Source organism: Pavona decussata, unplaced genomic scaffold (assembly GCF_977016875.1).
Source record: "Pavona decussata unplaced genomic scaffold, jaPavDecu1.1 SCAFFOLD_254, whole genome shotgun sequence".
NCBI classification, from domain to species: Eukaryota; Metazoa; Cnidaria; class Anthozoa; order Scleractinia; family Agariciidae; genus Pavona; species Pavona decussata.
Genome location: NW_028145657.1, coordinates 5,857,501 through 5,881,488, shown reverse-complemented (window position 1 = coordinate 5,881,488; position 23,988 = coordinate 5,857,501). Strand labels below are relative to the sequence as shown.

Below are 23,988 nucleotides of genomic sequence, written 5' to 3'. Positions count from 1 at the left end.
TTCTGCACATTTGCTTGACATTAAAACTCGACAATACCATGTGGCACTGGTGATCATAAACTTAAAAACAATTTTTATATGACCTTTAGATTTTTATATGAAAATTTTTATATGACATTCAAATCCTAGCAGTATGCAGGATGTTTGTCCCATGAACCTAGAATAATTTGATCAGCCTCCAAACAATTGGCATTTTTACAATATTCCTTTTAGCGGTTTACAGTGTCTCCAATTAGTTATGCAGTGCTTAATACACGTCTTAGCAGGTAAATTAAACAATTTATTAATATCTGTTAAATATGGCAGAGAGACCAGACATGACAATACAGGCTGAGTGCTTTTGAGCTCAGATGAAATGACTTAATTAAGGTCAGTAAACACAAGGGGACAAAGTTCCAGGCACTAAGTCCCTGACACAAATTTATTGTAGTGTTTATATGTGCACTGGTGTCCCTTTAACTAGATTTTTTTTTTACAAAAAAGGATAGAACACATGATGGAACAAGTCCCAAGGAAGTGTCCCCTCAGCCATGAAAATCGTTAAGCGACATCTTGTGTGACTATCCTTACCTTCATAATGAGGCCACGAAGAGAAAACAGTAGGATCACTTAAGATGTGTGAAACTACAGAAGCTGCCATCACACTAGCAAAAGGTCTCCAACTCTCTGCAGTTAACTCAGCACCGTCTGCATAATCAGCTATTCCTTTAACAATAAGCCATTCAATCTGATCATCAAATGCTGCTGTAAAAAGGCCGGCAATGTAAAGGAGAGTACTTAAGGTATGACATCAAGGTGTTTTGAGACAATGATGACAGTGGCAAACAGCGCAAAGCTGACTCACATCCTCATCATTATCATTTATTTATTTATTTATTTATTTATTTATACATGTAATGACTAAGAGCTAATAGCCATATATGGACATAGTAATAATTAGTTAATTCTTCTAACAATTATCACGTCAGCACTCTTCTAGTTATATTAACCTGTTTTTTGTGAGTGTAAAAGGAAGTGAGTAGGGTGTCACCTAGCTTGCACATTTCATATTTTGGAGGTTGTTTATAAGCTTGAATTTGCTGATGATCCCAAGAGCTATGGCCAAGACGATAATTGTTTTCACAGGTTGGTTCAAATAAACCTAGCGGGAAATTCCCAGAGGCAGGAGCGTGATGAAGGAACGGTTTGGCCAACAGTTTCACCCAGTTTAATTTTCCCTGACTACTGAAATATTTACAGTGTGAAAGCCAATGCATGATACCTGACTGTCAAAGCGATCGAATAAACTAAGCACGATTGAATCCATAAAAAAAGCCCAGATAGAGTAGATTGTGCAATTTAAGGACAATTAACACACTGAACATCTGTATCCTGGAAAGCTTGGGGCACTTAATGTGTACAAAGACACCTAAAACACCAAACAAGTAATTAACAGTGCCTTTTTCCCTAGCAATGAATATTTAAGACCAAATGGTGACTCTATATTCCCAGTTCTAATAACAATTTTCATTAAGGAAGGCCACATGGGAGGTGCTTTTGATTCTACAGGTAGTTGTTTATATTTAACTGGAAACTTGCCACAACAGACAGCTATACAGACATCAATGTTATCAACATTCAAACTCAAGAAGCTGCATATCAGGGGTTTTATCAACATAATAATTCGGTTTGTGATACATTTATGGCTTTCTCAGGCACTTATAAGGAAGATATAACACATTAGGATACCAACTCACCTTCCCCTTCCAATTCGATAGCTGCTGCCTGTGGGTAGGATGCAGTTAGTTGCTCACGTCGCCACTCAGCTCTGACCTGCTCTGGGCCACTTAAAAATTCACTGTCACAATGTACTTTGATTTCGCGAGCTTCTGAGTGTGTTAAGGGTGCATGCCAACCTTCCGCTGAATGCTTTATGATGTTAAGAAAGCGTCTGCTTACATAACTTCTCATGCCTGTTGACTGACCACTTAACTTTGCAGAAACAACAACATCTCCCAAGTTGGATTCATCAGGGTTAAGACCGCTGCATATTCCTGCAGAAATAACAGCCTTGGGTCTTAACTTAGTGACAGCATTTTTGATAGAAATCAACGAACCACCAGGACCGCAAGAACCTTTATAGCATCTCATCAATGCCACTTTTACTTTCTCCTCTTGATTTCCTGTTTCATCAACATCCTCAAAATAGACAAACCCAAGACCATCAAACCAGCATCTGTAAGGATTTTTCAACTGCATATAACAAGCTAGGAACTCGCAGTCCTTCACTGTCAGCAACAGAACATCAACAGGCAGATGAGCATCTTTGGGAGGTTTTGTTGTTGTATGAATGTCGCTGATTGATGGGAGAGGAACACTAAGCTGTGGTGGGCCACTATTGTTTGTGTTCTTTAAAAGGAAAACATGCAGAATGATTATTAATATAACACATTATCAAATACTGCAAGTAATTTGTAACAAGTCAGAGTTTCTTGCAGCTCCTGAATTTTTATCAACTAACTATATTTATGGCATGCAGTTCAACAACATATTTGATTAATAATTAAGGTTACCCTATACCTTCAAAAGTGTCTCACGTTTTAGCGATGTAGCGTGTCCAATTTAAACTGTAGATACCTAAACCCCTATATCAAATTAAAGCTTAATATAGAGCTGGCTGTCAAACTATACCAAGAATTTTGAAATAAAGTGAATTGTCAAATTTTTCACGACCTCTACATGCGAGCGTCCGAGGCAGCTTTTTAGTTACAAGTCAAAGCGAATTTTGTTTTTCGCTTATTTAATTTGCTCCTTAGTTTCCGGACCCAAAGCGCTAAAAAACGTGTCTACGTTTTGCCATATTCAATCGCAATGAAAAGTTATAGAGCATTTTCGAAATAGGATGAAAAAAATGTGGAGTAATCGTACAAAAATCGCTGTCGGAGAAAAAATATTTTGAAAGAAAAAATTCGCAGACACGTTTTTTTGTTTATATGTTAAACTAGCTACTTTCCAAATTTGAAGTCAAACGAACAAAATAAAAATTAATTCCTTTTGAGTTTTAGCTCTTTGAAGTGGCTCCTCCAAGTGGAAAAATTGATTCGAGAAAACAGCGCTAAAAATTCGGCAATTTTTTATTTTATTTCAAAATTCTTGGTTTAGTTGGATAGCCAGCTCTATAAGCTTTAATTTGATATATGGGTTCAGGTATCTGAAGTTTAAACCAGACGCGCTACATCGCTTTGACGCAAGACATCTCTGAAGACACCTCTGAAGGTATAGGGTAACCTTAAGGAGCCTGAGGGCTCCAGCATTGTGTGGTGAAATTGAAGGATTACGTGTAAATTGATTTTCACTGATCATGTGCAATTCTTAATTAGAGGACATTTTACAGATTACAACATTATTTTGACATAACATCATAAAACATTTGTGAAAGGAACAGATTAAATCATGTTGTTCTTGATTGGCAATGTTTCTTACCAAGTCTTCAGCACTGGGTAGATTAAATGTGATTGTCCTTGTGTTGAGATTTACATAGTATGTTCTTCCCTCGCTGTCTTGATTCCTTTGCCAACTAAATAATTATTAAAATAATTAACAGTTCACAATAAAGTTTCATTTAATTTAATGTCACTTATTAAGTTTACTACTTAAATAATTAAAAAATGGGATAACATAGCAGTTAAGGTATAAATATATGGAGAATGAAGGGACCATGAACACACCCCTCTCATCTGAAACAAACCAACAGAGCTAATCGATACACTGTAACTATTATAAACAGCTGTATGTATCACTATAATATAATTTTGGAAAATGGAAGGGACCTGATGAACTTACCCAGGAGAAAGTGGTTCCTCTTGTCCTAATTGTATAAATTGGCCTGCTGTATATGAAGATGATGAGGTATTTGAATTGTTTCCAGCTGAAAACAGAACAGCTTACATTAGGTATACCAATAAATATAACAAAGAAATATCTTGTTGGTGATTCCAAGTATAATGCTTACATCAGTGTAATAATTATTGTAAAATCAAACTCAGATAATTATAATTATTATACAATGCTGATGCTATCTCAATTTTGATTGGCTAAAAGCACCCCGCTAATTCTAGATGGCGCTGTGTCATCGCGTCACATCTACAGACACTGGCGTTTATGCATGTAGGTATGACGCGTTTTTGCAGACAATGGTTTTCGTCACCTGACAAGCTAGCCGGCGGTTTGAGCAAGATTGTCATGGCGGAGTCCGCTCCAAGATTCGCGTCAGTCTCAGAAGCGGATTTAGGACGCCTTGTTGACGACAAGGACGCAAAGAACACCAAACGAGCTACCAAGACAGCTCTTAGAGTTTTACAGCAGTATTTGAAGGAGAAGAAAGTTCCCGAACCGCAAACCAAAGATGGCATCAGTAACGTTCTCAAACTATTTTATGCCGAGGCTAGAAAAGTCGATGGAACTTCTTATTCCAAAAGCACTCTCAACAGCCTGAGATTTGGACTGGGCAGACACTTCAAGGCGACTCTTGGCTTAACCAAAACAGCCCGGAAACGCTTCAAAACAAAGTTTTTTTCGAGGTTATGTTGTACTTTTGTCGCCGAGGAAGGCAAAATCTTCGTGAACTCAAAAAAGCTGATTTTTCATTCAGCACGGATGGCAAAGGTGCAAAATATGTGTGCAAAACAACAGATGAACTCACAAAGAACCGACGAGAAAATGATGAAGGATTTGAAGGAGGCGTGATGTTCAAGAAACCAGGACCACACTGTCCTGTGGCTTCATTTGAACGGTACATACAGCACCTGAATCCCTCAAACGAATTTTTGTTTCAGCGGCCGAAGAAAAACGCCGGCATATCTGATCAAGTGTGGTACGATAACATGGTTGTCGGAGAGCGTTTGCTTGGTGAAAAAATGAAAAGGATCTCTCGAGAAGCCAAACTTTCAAAGTGTTACACCAATCACTCAATCAGGGCAATGGCGGTTACAATCCTGGACAAGTCCGGGTTCGAAGCAAGGCATATCATGGCGGTGAGCGGGCACAGAAATGAATCCAGCATTCGGAGCTATAGCAGGACTGACATTTCAACCAAGAGAAAAATGTCGGAAACCCTGACGACAGAGTGCGAGGTGAGAGGTGAGGAAGTGGCTATTAATCCGCACCAGTTATCTCCTGTTATTAGCCTTTCTCAAGAGGAATTTATTGTACAGAACTCTCATTCAGAGATAACATTCATTAAACGCAAATCGGGAACATTTTTCATAAGACCGTACAACTTAACTTTAGAATTTTGTTCAAAAGTTTCAGTTCGATTCAGTTTTTCCTGAAACGTTTTCAGATGTTTTAAGCTTAAATCCTTTCTGTAAACCTTTTGAATTCCGCTTTACACGTTATTCACGGCTGTCATTAATAAAGATGTTTACACTGAAACGTGTCATTGCGTGGCTTACTTTGTTGTTGTTCTGTGAAATGTCTCAACGCTTGTACATTTATAATTGTATAATAAAACAATTACTGGATTCGGTTTTCGCATGATAGCGAAATTATCAAGGCCTCGGTTTGTGTTATCCGCCTCAGCCTTCGGCTTCGGCAGATAACACAAACCTCGGCCTTGATAATTCTCGCTATCATGCTCAACCTCATCCAATAATTGCTTATTATTAAGCATGCAGGTGTAATAAAGTTATAATAAAGAAGAGTTGAACAAGACTGTTAGTTAATGATTTTATAATAAATAAATATAACTGACTGAAAAATATATTGCCTTTTAATCCAAAGAAAAAAATTTCTTGAAAAAACCTTTGGCATGTTTTGGTTGTCAATTAACCCACCCCATCTATGAAAAGCAATTAAGAATGCATAATTATATATTGTATTTTTTATTAATTATAATTATTTTTAATAGTACTATTATTTTAATTACCGAAATGGAATAAATGTGATAGAATATTTTAATCCTGCTGAATAAAAGAGAATGATGTATATTCAGTAACTGACACAGGGATAACCAGAAAAAACTCAGAGTGCTCCTATCAAGAGTCGAACCCAAGACATTTATTCCATTCCTCATATGCAACACATGACATTCCAATCATAGCAGTTATACAGGATTAGAACCTAGTTTAATGGCCTTAACTCCCACGAGTCTCCTGTAGCTCAGTGGTAGAGCATCCAAAATAGTAATCGGAAGGTCTTAAGTATGTTCAAATCCTGATAGCAGGACTCAGATTTTTTCCAAGTATGCCTGTGTCACTTACTAGATAAATGACGTATTATACATCATTATCATTACTGTTACTATCACTGTAGACTGTATGTCAGCAGTCTCTTATTTTTCTTTTGCGTCACTGTAAAATGCGATAACGCGCGAGGAACGAGGGCAAAGCCCAAGCGACAAAAACAATAAGAGACTGCAATGGGATCTTTGATCTGGCAATTTGCCGCTTTTCACGCCTTTATAATTGCAGCCCCTCCCACTTTGACAAGTGATACCATTTCGCGGCAATTTCATGTGTCTATTTCCGCAAACAAACGTGTCTGTTCACCCGCTACTGTTTTGTTTTTGGTGAGGATTTCTATTTTTCCTCTTATTGTAATTGCCGTTATAGAACGCTGGTTTCCAAATGAGTCTGGAAACACTGAAAAAGAAGGTCACTCAAAATAAGTGAGGAAGGAAGCGAAAGGGTGAAGAAGCATCCCAGTATTGTAGAATTTGTCACCGACCTTTTGCAGTCACGTACAGTTATTTTGAGGGTGCCAAAAAGGGATATATTTCAACGGAGAATATATTCCAGGTTCCTAATAAGAAAGGACTGACCAAACCCTTGACAGGCTTCCTTGAAGACATTGGCTTCCATTTGGAATCCGGAGAGGAGTATTCTCCCCGTGTTTGTTTCCTTTGTGGTGGGAAGGTTAGGGCTTCAGCGACAGTATTTTCTATTTTGAGGACCTTACTTATACCAACCAGCACCATTTCTCCCCCAACATGAACAAGTCAATAGAGAAAGAAGCAAAAGAATGACCAACTTAGAGTCATGCAAATTTAAGACTTGCATATTTTATTTTAGACCGCAGCACTCAGCTATGGGGAAATTAAGACGAATGCCTTCGATTGGTGAAAACTTGACATGCTTAAGAACAAGAATAACTGAAGGACGCTTTCTATCTCAAGAAGGCATCTTAAAACAAGAACAGGGGAAGCGATTCTTAGGTAAAATTTTACAACAGTCGTGCCAGTGATCGTACTCGATCAAAGTTGTTCTTGTCCAGACTAAAACTAAAAAGTATTATAAGTTTGAGGTACTATAAAGTTTTGAAGTCAAATAGATAACTTAATAAGTAAATACTGTACGTGACTCTTCAACAACTATATTAAGCTTCAAGTGTCGTGTAAATTTAGAATTTGGTGCACGAAGGATGTCCAGGAAGTGATCACCTAGCACATTCTCCGCTGATGTGTAGAAAACCTCCACTTCACCTTCTTTAACAATTTTCAAAACATCTTCGTCGCTTGCCAACTGCTTTTGGACAATGCTTTGAAGTGCAATAACCATGATGATTGAAGGCAAACATTTTGCCCATCGAGTACTTCTCTTACAAAAACAAAGCTTTGGTAGATAAGACTTTTACCGAATCCGGTTGGCAATACAGGAAATACATCCTTTCCATTCAAAAGTGATAAAACAGTTTCCTCTTGTTGAGATTTAACAATAATTATTATTCCGCCTAACTTTTCCTCGCAAACATGTTTCAAACATCTTTTCTGTGCCCCATCTTATCTCAAGGCTACGCGTGAAAAGTGGACTCGCCACAGACTGAGACTTTTTTTGTTGACAGAATTGTTGACCCGATTGACAAGTAGCCGACCAATCGGAATTTCCGTTTCGCTGAAATGTGTAATTCAAAAGACAATAGAACTTCCGTGGTCATCCTTTTTCCTCCCTCGCCCCAATCTCTCCTCCTTTTTTGCCAGTAATTTGCATAATTTTAACTTTTCACGCGCCCCGCTTGGCTCTGAGGAACAAAGGACGACCGCTCGCAGTCTAGTATCACTGTTATTATTAAACTATTTTCATTACGACAGCCACCTGCAGTGTGTGTATCCATGAGTTGTTACCAATGCTGTCACTGGTCACAAGAAACTCTCTTCAACATTGGGGCCAAATACACTGCATCTACAGAATACAAATTTAAGTTAAATCAATTAAAAGGTATCAGGGCCAGCTGCATCAATATCATAGAATCAATGTGTAGAACTTACTGTAACCATTGTATTGATCGATGTGGCATCAATTTCATTTATTAATCTAAATTTAAACCTTTTAAATGGTTACATTCTCAATTTGACAGCAAGATTTTTCTGCCAGTTGAATATATGTAACTATTTATAAATATATCTTTCTTTCTTTTCTTTTAATTTTCTGTAGAGTCTATACATTTTAGTTTTAATCTTTGAGGTCCTTTTTCAAAAACCACATTTTGGGAAAAAGTTTCCTCAAAAAAGATTATTATTATTATTATTAACTATTAGTACTTAATGATTAACATTTCCACCAAAGAACACCCTAAAAGGAACTTAGAAGTGATAAACATTGCCCAGCAGTCACAATAATTTATAAATTATAATATTTTGCTCTTTTTGTCAAGTAAAGGAAATGAATAATTCATTGACATTCCGGTAACAAAGGTGAACATTGACTCACGAATAGAAGACAACAATCAATTAATTTACACTCAGGTCAGAGTACAAACTTGGGTGTGTGTAACCCAAAGTCATATCAACCTGCCATAGGGATGTGTGCCCCGTCCCGATTCTGACATCTTGTTGTCTGTTTACTTTGTCTTTAAAATTATATAGGACTGTTATCCAGCTGCATGCTATTCCAAATTATATTTAGGATGTATGGAATATTGACATTAATTCCTTTTACCAATTACTGGCATGGTAGTTTTCAAGTGCAAAGTTGGCCAATGTTTTCTTAGAATTTATATAAAAAGTTTTGGACCTTTGAGAAACAGATCCCACATATAAAAAAAGGTACTAGAAAATTAAATATTTTGGTCTAAAACTGGGTCCAAAAGTTCCAAAGAGTACACCCCTCCCCCACCCCCTTCGGGATTTACGGTAAGATTACAGATCCGCGGCTCAGAAACTTACGTTTAATTAAATAATAGCTAGATTTCGCCTACTTTGCAACCACTAACAGTCTCCCCTGACATCAGGAATGCAGACGAGAAGAATAAGAATTGAAGGGCACTGGTCTATTAACGTTTTAAATTGAAAGTAGATCGGCCGATGGATGTTGATGCTCGAGCATCTCAGATTTGGAGTCGACGGCTGGTTGAAATTATTACTTGCTTTAATTTAACTTCATTACTGGTAAGACCTTCCAGCTTACAGATTACTTTTTTCCTTAAAGTAACGATAATAACTTTGATTTGTTCCCAAGAAAGTGCGTTTAAATGATGAATGCATTATTAGCTTTCAAATAACTTTAGCTTTTTCCAGCTTATATTCATACCTCGCTTTGCAGTTAGAACATCGTTGGTTTCGAATTCGTTGAGATTCAGTCTTGTACAGCTGTCGACATAAACAGTGAAAAATGAGAGGTTTCTCTTACAAAACAGAGCAGAAGCTTTCAAACTTACATCAATGCAGAAAAAAGGAATTGAAGCTCACAAACCGATAAGCCTTGACTTTCTGCTTCCTGCTAAAGAATGCTTACTACGTCAGTCGTCTGACAACCAAATATGGTAAAATATTTGATGTCTCCTACTATCACCTCAGGTGACTCATTTTGACAGCTTTGATGAGTTTCCCTTGATCTGCAAATTTGCATTGAACAACGTTTATATTGGATATCTGCGGCACCGACGGTTTAAAGCTGACCTGCATGGAAAAGAAGAGAGCTTGCTCACGCGCTATATCAAGCACACCGGTCACGAAAATATAAATGGAAATTGAAGTCACGCAAAAGAATATCACGCAATTGAAAGCCTCCTATTCGCAGGGCTGTCCTCATACCTATCGTGCTGTGTTTGTATTTTGTTGAATCTTACTTTGAACGAATGACCATAGTTGATTGAACTGTACTAGCTTGCTAACAAGGCTTCAACGGCGGACTCTTTCTTACATGCAAATGTTATTTATGTATTTCTCCCGCAAGAGCCTTAACTGCAAGCAGGAGCCCCGCTGCAAGCTACATCTAGTTTAATACCAAGAATACAAATGTAATCTGTTCAGTTCCTAAACAAAGGCTTTTTCAGTTACATGTAACGGTGCAATCACACAGTTTTTTCACATTATTCTTACATTTTGAATACCACTTGACGAAACGAGGAAGCAAGCTAGCCTGCTTGCGTAGCTGCGAGCGAGTCAGGTTTTCTCTCCCCCTCCCCCTCCCCCTCCATGTTTTCATCTGCTTTAGCCTGCGAGCAAGCTCTCTTGGGGGTGGGGGCGGGAGGGAGAAAGAGGAGAGAGCTCAGGAATTTTCATTTCTGCGTTGAATTTTTCAACGCAAAATGCTGATTGGTGGATTTTGGTGCTTACGTCATTGCTCTTCGCGTGCGTCGTGTTGACAACACAAAAATGGTGGCGGAGTTTCTATTTGTGAAGGTTGCGAGAATTTCTCTAAATAACTTAGGTTTTCTCCGGAATTAAAACCCGAGCAAAGTCAAGTTGCCAATGCTTTGCTTCAAAGTAGCCATGTTCTTGCAGTTTTACCTACGAGATTTGGGACAAGTTTGATATTTCAACTTTTTGCAGCAATTGAAAGTCTAAAGTCTAACATCAAACAATGTTAGGCCCAGTTCAGACGCCGAACTTTTCATGAGCCGAACCTAATACCTTGAATTAAGTACATGAAAAGTTCGGCGTCTGAATCAGTTGAGAACGGCTGTTTCAATTTGGAACGGCTCAGCCGTTCTTCCCGCCTGGCTCAGCCGGGAATTTCGGCTTTGGAGCGGCTTTGATTCAGACGCCGAACTTTTCATGAGCCGAATCTAATGCATAAATTATTATAACGTATTTCAAATGAAAAAAATAGAAAATAAAAAAAACCCCTAACATTTCGATTGGTTTTGCTTCAAGGAAATTAAGTTCGGCTAATTAAGTTCGGCGTCTGAATCAAAAGGCGGGATTTTCGTGATTTGGGCCGACTAAGTTCGGCTCATGAAAAGTTCGGCGTCTGAACTGGGCCTTAGTTGCGGTTTGCCCCTTTGCAAAGTATCATTATCGATTACTTGATCGAAGAAGCAAGAAGAATGGGGATGCCTGCTGCTTCGATTGACGATATTTCAGATGGAGAGTCAAGGTCGGCCAAATTTAAGCTTTTGTTTGGTGTTTGGCTCAGCTGATAAAAATATGAACATCTTTCAGCTTACGCCACAAATTAAAGCTTTCTGAATATATTGACTCAATTCCGAGTGCTTCGGTACGGCGTTAACAGCGAACTACCAGTATTTTAGGGCAACGTTCTTTAGAAGCGCAATGATTTCCTTTTGATCCGGCACTCTCACGTCTGCTTTGCTACTCGTTCACAACATCACAAATTTCACACGAGTTGAATGTTCCAATGAAACCACATTGTCGATATTGAGAATTGCGTCCTCGTTCTCGGAGACCCGGCTGCAAAATTGAGATCCTTCCGATTTCCTTGCACTGCTTCTTTTTCCCCTGGCCGGACCGTGTCAAGTTTTCGACATTTTTTATGTCCAGTAGTTTTGTGGCGTCGGCAAGATTCGCTTGACCCTTGGGACGACATTTGTGACCTCGACCTTTTGGTCAATCGGCTTTTAGTGAGCTCACAATTAAGTAAAATCCTTCACTAAATTTGCTGATTTTTGCGGCACTCGGTAGGCATACTCGATCAGAGAAACTATAGTTTTTGTCAGCAAGGATTCCCGTCTTTCGAGGTGTATCTGATAACATTGTACCTTTCACATGTTTGTTTACGTTCGCTATCGTTTCCGGTTTGCGCTGATTGGCCAAATTCTGACAGCTAGGACAGCAGTGAGCCGCGGGGAGTATTGGGGGCGGCATTCAAATTCCTGAGACATCGTTGCAAGCTCTCTCCTCTTTCCCCCTCCCGCCCCCCACCCCCAAGAGAGCTTGCTCGCAGGCTACATCTGCTACCCCTTGAAGAAATTGGTTGGAGTGAAGTGCAGACCCTGTGCACAGGAAACCCCAAGCTTACGATACTGAAAGGGTCGAATGTTAATCTTTAATGCAAACGTTGTAGCTCCTCAAAAAATTCTTTAGGTACTCACTTCTCGTATGATGAAAAGTTATCAGACTAGAGAAACTTCCTCGACAAGCTAGCAAAGTTACAGAAAACCTTAAATTTCTGGTCCCAAAGGAACATCTCAGTTTATGAAAGAATAAATATTGTCAAAACATTAGCCCTTTCGAAGGTCAATTTTATCTGTAGTTCTTTGGAGACACCACCTTACTTCGTAGAAGAAGTGAACAGAAAGATTTTGGACTTCGTATGGAATCATAAACCCGCGAAAATCAAAAAGTCAACTTTAATAAAATCTAAGAAAGAAGGTGGCTTGGAAATGAAAGATTTCGTTATCTTTGACAAAGCTTTAAAACTAAACTGGGTAAACCGTCAATGTTCAGACCATGACGCTCCATGGAAATATATTCCAACCTCTCTTCTTGCTAATGCCGGCGGCGCCTTCTTATTTCAGTGTAATTATAGCCTGCAATGCAGGCGTATTTTTGGAGCGGGAGCGCTAAATAATCCTTCTCGGGCGTGGAAGCGCGAGAGGGCTGGAGCGAGTCAAAAGTGACCCTAAGGGAGAGGACGACTGGCTGAGAAATAAAGGAGGGGGGAGGGGGAGAGGAGGGAAAAATACGGCGTTTTTTTTCGCTCGCATTTGTTTTCTGTTTCCGGTAAGCGACCACCCAACATATTCGCGTATGATCTGAGTAAATAATTAGTCAAAGGCAACAAAAGTTCAATTTTTAATGACGCTGCCCCGGACAACTGACAGTTTACAGACAGAGAAGATTACTATAATTAGATCTGTAGGTAAATGGGAATTGTTTAATACAGTGATCTGTTTCAAAATGTTACACAAAGTTTCGTCAGAAGAATAAATAGATGTGAAAAAATCAAATAAATTAGTTTCTATTTGCCTAATTTTAGCTGCTAGGATAATATCTTTAGGTAATTAATTTATCAGTCCAACATTAGGCTTATTTTATTGATCTTTCCCGTAAGCGACCACCTCCCGTAAGCGACCACTTTGTCGTGCACCAAGGGTGGTCGCTTACGAGAGAGTTGACTGTATCTCTGGAAACGTTACCACCACCCACGGCAGAAAAGAAACTTATAGAATATGGTTTACAAAAGAATAACTTGAGTAAAGTGTACCTTTTACCCTTTAATGTCACAAAGGAAACAAAATTGACGATGTTTCAGTATAAGATAATTCATCGCGTTCTACCCACAAATAGTTTATTGCATAAAATGAAGAAAGCTGACTCTCCAAATTGCCCATTTTGCCCTTCTGAGATCCATATTATTTGGCACTTGTTTATAAAATGTTCGCAAGCCAACTCTTTCTGGGTAGAATTTCAAGACTGGTATGGTTACCAAAGTGGAACGAAACTCCATCTTTCGAACTTAGATGTGTTATATGGTGTATTTCACTCCTCTCGACACTGTTTAGCCCTAAATCATCTCATCATTATAGGAAAATACTATTTCTACATCAACTCCAATGCCAGAAATAAAGTTCAGTTTGGTGAATTTAAATCTCTAGTTCGCGACAAATTAGTATTAGAAAGATACATCGCGAGTAAATCAGGCACACAAGCTAAATATATCAAAAAGTGGGATTTTTTACAAAACATTTAGTTCTTCTTTCTCTACGGTGTGTTTTACAAAATCAGCGGATCAAAACTTTTTATGATATTTACTTAATCAATATACATATTTTTTGTTTTGTTTACGGTGTTAGTAATGTTGTAAGTGAAGTTAGTAGTTAGTAGTATATACAGCCACATTGTAAGTAATTAAGCTAAGAAATTGTATGTTTGAAACACTATTTTAATGGCAAATAGAGTTTTGTATTGTCAGTAGTGTAAGTAATCTGTAGTGAAAGCATTGTAATATAATGTAAGTAATGTGTTCTTGAAAATAAAGTCTAATTTTGTTAAAAAAAAAAAAAAAACAATTCGAGATCACAGCGGAATACTCATTTACAATGTGTGTTTATTTTGTTCGTCTGATTGAGTTATAGCGAAAAATTAGCCTTGCGAAGCTCTCAGATGGAAGGTATAGTGAATGCCTTCCTGTATTGTGGGCTTGGGCAGCCTGTTTCCCAGGACTTGCGTTCTGTCTAACTGGAAAATACCTGTGGAACTCCTAGTCGCTGCATGTTAGTACATGCATAGAAACAAACGCCAGTTTAAGAGTCATCCTTTTTGCTAATATGTTTTTGCTTTCCCTGACCACAACAGCCACAGTAAACACCCATTCTAATTGAAGTACAAAGCGAAAAGTAAAACCCACTAATCAACTTGTTTCTTTTTTTTTTGTTGTTGTTACTCAGCCTTCCTCATGTGATCACAGTTTGCCTGAAAAACACTGCTCAGATTGAAGTCGTTGTATCCAATCGAGAGAAAGCGCTCGAAGAATCTGAGGAGTTGCGTCAAGACTTCTTTGAAATTGTCAAAGCTATGGCAATGCACTTGATTTAGGATCTCACGAAAGAAAGGTAAAACATAGCCTTCTGTACAGTACTTGTCTCTCTTTTACTTTTTCCCCCTTTCGTGAGTGAGTTATTAAATATCCAGAAATTGTTATTCACGATTCGTAAACCCCATAAAACCAATTTGGCATCGGAACAGGCTTCAAACATTAACCGCGTAGTTAACTGCCCCTGGGTACAAAGAACAGGGAAAGGTCAAACATCAAAGTGCAGACGCACAGTAAACCGCGCGGGCACTGGGCGAGGCAAGGGTTTCAATTTAGCTGCGGGAACCTGGAACAGACTAATGCGTAGTGAAGTCCATAGCTGGTGGTATTGTTTACAGAAAAGCAAAGCTGAAGATTCACCAGTGGACCAAGAATACTATCCCTAAAAGGACTAGACACGCCCCCCCCCCCCCCCCCCGAGTTCGTCTGTTCCCTTTCACAGTAATTCGGAAGACGCTCGTGTGCGGACCACACCCATGTCCATTTTATTCTTATGAAAAGTTCAAAACAACTTGACTCAAGTTATTTCTTTGATCAACTCGTTTATCAATGTTCCTTGCCCATGCTGGAATATGCATGTGGAAAAAACTGTGTAGTGACTAAGCTCAGATTTTTTTCTTTGTTTCTTTCAGTCGAAGAAAAAGATGAAGTTCAAGAGACATGGCGCAGTATTTTATTATCGCACGAGTGAGCTGTCTGCAGTAAAACGAATCTTGTAAAATTTGTACAATAGTACTCCTCCACTGGTCATAGAGGCCTCTCAGCCTTGCAGCGTTGATAAAACTAAAAACATACAGCTACACTCACCCATCTACAATTTCTGCGGAAGCAGCTAAGCTTGAAAAATTAAGGTCAAAAATAAACTAAAGCGTGCAATACCCCATGTTCATTTGTTGTAAATAGTTATTATGTTACTTCTCCCAACCTGAGAAGCTGAAAGCTATTGGGATACACAGGTCACCCAGCTGGGTTTGCGAACTTAAAGGTCGGTCGTATTGTAATCCATCTTTGTTTCGTGACCTGGTTTCAGAATTCTCTTGTTTGTCTTTTGCTTTGTTTTGTTGTTTTTTTCCTCAATCCAACCGACCGACCCAGATCAGTAAAACCGGCAAACGGAGAGAAAAAAGAGACGACGTTACGGACAAATGGAAAATTGTTGATGTAAATTAGTGAAGAGTCCCCACAGGTTTTCCCAGTATTATTCTAATAGCATATAGGACCTAAAGGACCTTTAGGGACCTAAAGGCACAAATACAGAATGGGGCTCCAAAGGCATATCTGGCATCGGTCAAACAGCTGTTACTTGAGGCAAATGTTTCTACATTTATAACGCAAAAATGACGACAGCATTGCTAGACATGTTGCAGAATATGTTGTATAATTCACCCGATCACGATCGCCAAATCGCAAAACATAGAAGAGTGGTCTTTTTTCCAACATCTTGTCAGCGAGAATTGACGATGGGACAAAAAGTACGGCGCCAGTTGCTCGATAAACAGACTAGCCGTCGTCTTCTTCACAAACATTGTGTCATTTAATACATTCTGTACTCTGTTTGCAATACGTTTGTCAGCGTTTTGTTTCAAGTTGCAAGAAAAATTTCCGTTTTTCCAATTCCCAACCCAGAACAATCCCACAACCACGCAAATTCACTGTTAAATAGGGTACTGACCGCTGTGCCGGTAAAGGGCTAGAGAGTTCCGTTTATTAAACAAGTTCAAATGAGCCATATAACATACAACAATTCCTTGCCCGCTGACCGTCAGGAAAAAAAACCCTGTCTCTAAAGGAGGAAACCTGATCTCTCCCGAATGCAGCGCCAGGCATTACTAACAACCCTGAGGAAGTAGGCTTACAAACTTAAGGACGGTGCCTACTATTGTTATTGCGCATACGTTCTGCGCATCCCGAGATACTCGGGTTTCCTATGGGTGGTGCCTACTAAAACAGAAATATTTTTGCGCGGTTTAAAACTATACGGAGAAAGCAGAACTTACCAAATGTCTTTGGTATCTCAAAAGAAAATTGGGGGTTTGCATTTTTCAGAGAAAATTAAGTTTCAATTTAGGAAAAATCCCATACATTGCTTTATATTTTGGCACTTTTTAGAGATATCGTTCTTCATTATCTCTGAAAAATGCGTGATTACCCCCAATTTTCTTTTTGGATTCCAATAGGCCTTGCTAAGATCTGCTTCTTCCTGCACAGTCATAAACCGCACAAAAATACTTCGGTATTAGTAGGCACCGTCCCTAAAGCTTTAATACATATTAATAAAAATTTTGAACGTTACTCCATAGAGGAAAACGTAAAAAAAAAAAATTAAAATTTGAACGAAGAACGACAGCGGGGTCAGTCCAGAGTGATTTTACTCAGTAAATTCCGCTCATTTATCCCAGTGGCATTGTCATGCTAACTGTCAAAAGTAGGTGAACCGTGAAAACAACAATTTGCTGCTATTCTATTGGAGGCTCTTTTCACGTACAAATATATTTTAAAGATATTCCTCTCCATTGACTTTGTTTTTAAGACGATGCAACCTCAAAACTTAAGAATAAGGTTTATTTTCAGCGAAAGAAAACTTCCAGGTAATGCTAAGCTCCTAGATGCAACAAATAAACAAACTATGCAGTTGTCAAATTTGATTTATTTGTAAATATTAAAGATGGAACAATGTAAATTCATTCAGCTTTCTTCTCTCTAACAAAAGTAACAATTTATTTATAGTAAAATACAGCTTTACTATATAATTGGTTCGTTCGTATCCAGCGATGAACACTGAAGCCGATACGATACATGTTACACTATTTACATTGCAAAACCTTTTGTTCTATATACAAACATCACCCGTTCAACGCTGTGAGGACGTGGAAACTGTGGTCTTTCAACTGCTTATCTTGTTTTTCCAGGTCATGATCTTGCCTAATTCAAAATCCTAACTCGCAAACTATAAAATATTTGTTATGTTTCCACTGCACTCTGAGTGCGCAGACAGAACAGCGACGTATTGTTATATTTTAAGTGCTCACCACGCGTGGAACACGCGAGACCCTGACATAGCGCTCTGTGTTAACTGATGCACCTGCTACGCGAGCTATGAAGCCTTAAAGGGAGCGAGGGAGGCGAGAAAAAATGAGGGGGACACAAACCCCCCTAATTGTTCCCGCTTCCCTCGCTCCCTCTCCCCTTCCCCGATTACGCGGGCCACGCGGGCTTGATATAATGTGAAAACTGAACCCGTGACCGGATAGGCATGACTTACAAAGGGTTTTACAGATGTGTTCTGACACGAAAATACGCTAGAGTGAGAAAAACAAAGTATGCACCATTTTGAACCGTTCCATACCAAACCAGGAGTCCTTGACTAGAAGCCTCCACCTGGATTAATTTCTAGAGTCAACAACTTTCCCGAATAGACTTATTTTTAAAACGTATGACAATTGAATTGTCGTTTCTCTATTCTTTGATTCGGTATTTGAGCTCTGATCGTTTCGAAAGTCCCCTGAGACCCATTCTAAAAATAAATCTACTCGAGAAAGGGTTGACTCCAAGGCTTAGCATAAGAGACAGAAGCTCCGGGTCAGGGCCTCTTGACCAGATCAATTCCTAATCAGTCAGCAATGCAGGTCATCCGGTGTAGTGTGAACACAGCTTGTTATCTCTTGTGGCGATTTCCAACCCGTTTAGAATTACAGAAGAATCTCGAGAAGTAGAACCGCCAGAGGAAACAAAAAACTGAGGTAAAGAAAGTGCCAGTTATCGGGGATTAAATTTGTCAATTGATTTAAACAGCTAAAACTCCTGTCAGGTCACGCAAGCGATAGTGTCCCTCGCAGCCGTTCTCTGTGAATGTGGAAAACGTTGCGTGACGAGACAAAGAACGGCTGTGAGGGACACTATGCTAGCGAGAAATTCGAGTTAATAACGGTTTGAATTAACAAGATTCCACTGTAAATCAAATCAAAAGAAAGACGCTTATTTGCGATCTGTTCAATGACATTCACAGAATTTGACCAAGGAATCAAGTCACGTGACATAGAACAACATCAATAATCACACCAATGAGTGGGTGTCCTGTTCAAAAACTGATGACACAGATACCCATTTGGTTACCATACATGTGAATAACTTAACCAATCAGCTGGAAATTGTGTGGTTGGAATATAGACCTTTGTCATAAATGGCGCCCGATAAATTATTTTCATGATTATTTGCCCTTCTAACGTCGTTAGCATGTGCAGAATTCAACGGCAATAACTGATATCAGTTCAGACTAATTAACAGCCCAAATGAATAATACATCGATCGCCATTGATGAAAAAGGTTTATGGCTGTGTAATAACAAGGCATCTGTCTCCTCGGGTTTGATTTTCCAAAGCGTCCATAAAATGGAACATTGTTGGTCCAAAGTGTTAGCAGTCGACCCTTCGTGCTTACTTCCCGTGTGGGGTGGGGGGAGGGGGTGAGCAGACGGTTGACTTTTCAAACAAAAGTTCTGTTTGAATCTCTGCCAGCATTTACATAGCTTAAGAAGTAAAACAATCGAACTGTGCTTTGTGGATACAACCTAGATACAGACAACTTGTTATTACGGACAGCTCTCTTGGTCCCAGCTGATACATTTTCCCACATTCAGTTCATACGGTCATGTTTCTGGACCTCACAGAGTTTGAAATAACAGAGCGTGACCGCACAAGTTATAACTATCACATTTCTAATAAGATAACCTGTATTAAGCTTTTCCCCTCTACTAATTGATCGATTTAATGGACATTTAAGAATTGGCCACGAAGGGATTCACACCTCTGTGTATGTCGAGAAGAAATGAAAGAATTTGCTTGCAACCATGACCAAATTTGTAGGGTTCATTTCACAAAGGTTATCGTTGCATGCCGGGACGAAGACCATACAATAACTCGCTGGGCCTCTCTACAACGAAATCACGTCAGCTTAGTATTTTGCGGGACTTTTTTTTAACCGTTTGTTTATAACAGAGGGTAGCCGCTGAATACAGGCTTGACTGTAAATGAAGATATTATGATAAGGGTGTGGTCAGTGGAGATACTTAGAGTAAGTCAAAGTGGAGCAGCACCTAAGCATCAAACAAGGATCAGTAAGCACTTAGCCTGGGAGCAGGTGTCTCTTATTTCCTTTGAGCGGAAGAAGAGAGAATTCCCGCTCAAAGGCAACAGAGGACGCCCCTCCAGCTACACGCCCTGAGATACACGCGCTGTGCCAATTCCATTTACTTTCCACATTTTTTGACACTAACTACGTTTCACACGTTTTCGCCGTTAGCAAATCTTTTCATGCGTCGAAAGCGGTGTTATCCTACATCAGAGCATAAACAATTTTTGTCAAACGTTAAAACACGATAGAAGCATCAATATGCATCAGATCTCGGGGTTTGACATTTCCGCGAATAAATAGAGAAGATACGTTCCCTAAAAACGTTAATTTAAATGAGCGATGGAAGCAGTTCCCTGTGTCACGGCTGCGGGGAATCTGCATTTGCATTCCAAATAGCACTCGTTTGACCATTTTCTGTTTTTCAACGTGAAGTATTTCAAATGAGATCTAAAAGAAATCTCACGATTTTACTTCAACCACAAACGTCTGAATAACAATCTTTGAGTTACGTCACACTGATGCACTGCCGGCGAGTTTCAGAGAAGGAGTTGGCTTTTTTTCTACGATGTTTGATAGAAAACGGGAAAAAACTTAACTTTGATCAGGTCATAGCTTACAGGCCCTTTGTTATAGCCGCAGTATACAGGTTATGTATCTTTGTGGAGTTCAGTGGTGTCCAGGGGGCAGAGTCACTGAACCTTCCTAAGTTAACATGTCTCCTAAGTATTGATTGTTTATAATAAGGTTTTTTTGACATAACAATAGACAACTGTTTGGAAACAATACTTAGGATTTATCTTAACTGAGGGAGGCTTCGTGGATCTGTCCCCAGATTTCTTGGTTACCAATCCAAACTGTGCTGATTCATCTGATACCAGGTCTCCTCAAGTTTCTTCAGAGCCGTGAATGTACTTTGATAGCTCATTCGCCATCAAATTCAACACCCTTTTCTTTCAATTCAGCCTCAGTGAACAGTGGGTATTCTCTAGCAATCCAGCCAAAGTCCTCCTAGAGAAAACAAAAAGCAGTAAATAAGGAAAATCAAAGGCTCCTGTGAGCCAACTCGTGAATGCAGATGACACATCAGTAATTGAAATTAAGACGGCTACGGGCACTTCCTTGAAAGCTAAAAGAAATTATATCTTTGCCCGATTATGTGACGAGAAATAACCATTCTTGTACCAAAAAAATCGTTTTGGCCCTCGTGCCCGGCTTTTCGGTGAGCCCACCCACAAAAACCGCCAGCTACGCAGGCTACTTTGCTCGAGCTGATCTCACGAAGGGAAATCTGTTGAACAAAGTGTCGCATTACATTTCATGCCCGGCATAAATGCGTGAAATTTTTCCTTTGGAGTTTAGTCCACGCAATCTTCAAGTAAAAATAATTTGAAATATGACTAACTCTTGCTAAATAAGAATTATTTCAATGAAAGCTAGTTGTCTGTATTTTGCTTCATTATTCAATGAGCGTACCAAAAAGGTTTTGATCCTGTACACATGCATTTTACTAAATTCTGCACGGTATGTATTAAACAGCTGATGAAAATTCATCGACCGCGTCCTTTTGCTTTCCCATAAATTACCAGATGTAAACTGCGAAAATGAAACATTTTTTTTCGTCTGAAACCTCTATGAAAGCTGAAGAAATCTAAAATTGTTCATTTCACCAGACATTTGCATAATTTTGTTTACGACGTCACTGATGCGTGACATGGCACTTTCCAACCTCGTTCCCAGGGTCTCTCTTCTTCCCGCCCCAGAGACAGAGAGAGAGAGAGAGAGAGAGAGAGAGAGAGAGAGAGAGAGAGAGAGAGAGAGACACACACACCCTGGCTGGAGCTGGTCACGTGACAGCACACGACAAACTTCTCTCCAGTCGGGGTACACTCGCTCAATTATTTTATTCGCAAGAGCCGATCAGAGATTTTCAAGCGGGTGCGATTTAAGCAAGCGAAATGCGAGAGATTTGGCGCAGTTTCATTCCGTCTGCAAAAATCGTATATTAAGTACAATCTAGGGAATTTCAAACGGTCAATGAACCAGAGGTTTATCATAAATTCTACAACTTGAACCGGAGTAATTTATCTACACTAGTTGGAACTGATTCCATGAATTCTACCAGAAATAGCATTTATTCAAGCTTAAACTGCGGTAATAAGTACATCTTTTGCTCTGTAAAATGAAATGTAGTTCATAAAAAATTCTTTCAGTAACAGCATTATAATTCATCACTCACAAGAAAATACCAATACATTCTTGTTAATAGTAAATTGTTTATTTACATGTAATTCGCGAAGCACAGTATTGAATATTTATTTGGTAACCAATTTCCTGTGATTAAATACGCTGTAAATACATTGTTTTCGATCACAATCAGCGCTCTGAGCTCAATATTTTTCGTTTAACTACGTCTTAAAGTCAAGAACGTAGGGAATAAACTAAGATGAAAAGTACCTTTGAATTATATTACACGCGGCTTGCTTCAGTCGGTTGGTATTTCTGAACACTTCACCTGCTTACATTCTATTGCCAAAAATTCTTGGTGTTCCATTCGGCAATACTAAAATTGATCTTCTTTCCCATTTCACCCCATTTGGAGCTCTGTTAAAAGGCGTAAAGCCAGCGATACCTCTGTTCTAATCACCATGCCCGTTTAGGTTTTGACTCAAGCGTCCCCCATCGTCTGTCGGTTTCCCTCTGGCGTCCCGAAACGTTACGACTGTTTTCAAAATAATTCTTTTGGATTAACAACACTCTACCTGAGTGGAAGAAACGTGATCTCAAGTGACCGTATGATGTAGAAATGCTTGGTTGTAAAACCGCTTGTTGTCGTAAAGTTCGTAGCTGGCTTCTCCTTCCTTCTGAGAAAGCGACAACTGCATACTCTACTACCCCTCCCTAACGACAAATTGTGTCAAGCACCCAGATTTTGGGTGCTACGTGACCAGCTCCAACCAGGGTCTCTCTCTCGCTGGGGCGGGAAGAAGAGAGACCCTGGGAACGAGGTTGGGCACTTTCCGCTTTCGCGTGAAAACTGACAGCCAAACTAATGTTTTTCAGCAAACTAATCTCCTTGATATAATACTTTTGAATGAGAAGCAAAAATATGATGAAAGATGTCGAGTTTTTATATGTGCAAAAAATTATGATTAGCAGTGAACTTATCAGTTAAGAGTGCTTCTTTCAGCCAGACATTTTCTGGCGGGAAATATTTTTTGGCGGCAAACTTTCAAGTAGCGCAACGCAATATCTCGCAATATTTCTGAGTAAAACTATTCAGTTAGTGAGTGTTAGTGAGGCCTACAACAAATAAGGCCACTAATACTAAACATACATTAACGCAAGTCACGTAAATGCTCTATAAAAAATCGTCTTGTTTATTCAAAGATCTTGCCGACACTTCAGTAATTGAATTTTTAAATTTAATTATTTTTAAATTCTGAAAAAACGCCGCACTTTGTGGAAAAAAAAAAACGAAAAAACCTATAACTTTGCTCAGATTCAACGAAAAATCTCCATTCTTGCACTAAAATGATTGGCAAATTATTCTCTACAGATTGAGTAAGAATATCCTGATGCGCTGTGGAAAGAAAATTTTCGCGTGTTTTTTCCACTAATTGAATTTTTCAATTAAATTATTTTTAAATTCTTAAAAGACGCCGCACTTTGTGGAAAAAAACGAAAAACCCTATAACTTTGCTCAGATTCGACGAAAAATCTCCATTCTTACACTAAAATGATATTCAAATTATTCTCTACAGATTGAATGAGAATATCCTGATGCGCCGTGAACAGAAAATTTTCGCGTGTTTTTCCCACTAATTGAATTTAAAACTCATTCACTGCGCATGCCCGAAAGTTAACGACAGAACCAGCCAACGAACCAACCAACCAAGTCAAAAAGTCCACCATCGCTATAACTCGTTCATTGCGCATGCGCGCATTCACGAGCTAAAAACTGAGCACATGACTGTTTTGCTAGGTTGATCAAATAAAACAATAAACAACAAATCATACATCAGTAAAGAAAGTTACAGCATAAACATAGAACGCATGGATACTATTAACATTTGGTAGGTCTGTTGCAAGTTGCAAGAGAGTGGAACCAGCGAAATATTGAAAGGGCGAACGCCAAAATATAACGCGCAGGAAATGTGGAGAGAAT

At 39.1% G+C, this 23,988-nt stretch overlaps 4 protein-coding genes and 1 long non-coding RNA gene across 6 annotated transcripts in view; 1 reads left to right on the top strand and 4 right to left on the bottom strand.

Moving 5' to 3' along the window:
- Positions 1-20,858, top strand: part of LOC146456795 (uncharacterized) — a 79,448-nt gene extending 58,590 nt beyond the window's left edge. The window contains exon 2 of the long non-coding RNA XR_014858730.1: positions 20,269-20,858. This is a non-coding gene — a long non-coding RNA (uncharacterized LOC146456795). The remainder of the gene's footprint in view (positions 1-20,268) is intronic.
- The window catches only part of LOC146456791 (NLR family CARD domain-containing protein 4-like), a 180,480-nt gene that overhangs the window by 58,408 nt on the left and 98,084 nt on the right, over positions 1-23,988 (bottom strand). The gene's annotated exons all lie outside the window — the stretch shown is intronic.
- The window catches only part of LOC146456792 (uncharacterized), a 131,634-nt gene that overhangs the window by 11,945 nt on the left and 95,701 nt on the right, over positions 1-23,988 (bottom strand). The window contains exon 13 of one of the 2 annotated variants that reach the window (XM_085092758.1): positions 17,323-20,831. The exons of the other annotated variant lie outside the window; for it this stretch is intronic. Coding sequence (XP_084948884.1) covers positions 20,745-20,831 — 87 coding nt within the window. The 3' untranslated portion in view covers positions 17,323-20,744. Of the gene's footprint in view, positions 1-17,322; positions 20,832-23,988 lie in introns of those variants that run through there. 2 annotated transcript variants of the gene reach the window in all.
- Positions 1-23,988, bottom strand: part of LOC146456793 (death domain-containing ATP nucleosidase-like) — a 96,241-nt gene that overhangs the window by 26,142 nt on the left and 46,111 nt on the right. The gene's annotated exons all lie outside the window — the stretch shown is intronic.
- Positions 21-9,641, bottom strand: LOC146456796 (uncharacterized). Its single transcript, XM_085092739.1, has 7 exons — positions 9,504-9,641; positions 8,070-8,156; positions 3,823-3,907; positions 3,463-3,556; positions 1,737-2,388; positions 571-744; positions 21-46 (listed from the first exon to the last, which is right to left on the bottom strand). Exons 2-7 carry the CDS (start codon positions 8,086-8,088, stop codon positions 21-23), a joined length of 1,050 nt encoding a protein of 349 aa, XP_084948865.1. The 5' UTR covers positions 8,089-8,156; positions 9,504-9,641.

Excerpts from the sequence above, each read along its gene's own strand:
- LOC146456796 (XM_085092739.1), bottom strand. Across the intron at positions 3,557-3,822 it reads GAGGAACCACTTTCTCCTGG|TTGGCAAAGGAATCAAGACA; the intron begins GTAAGTTCATCA and ends ATAATTATTTAG. Across the intron at positions 47-570 it reads TTCGTGGCCTCATTATGAAG|TGCCACATGGTATTGTCGAG; the intron begins GTAAGGATAGTC and ends TATGATCACCAG.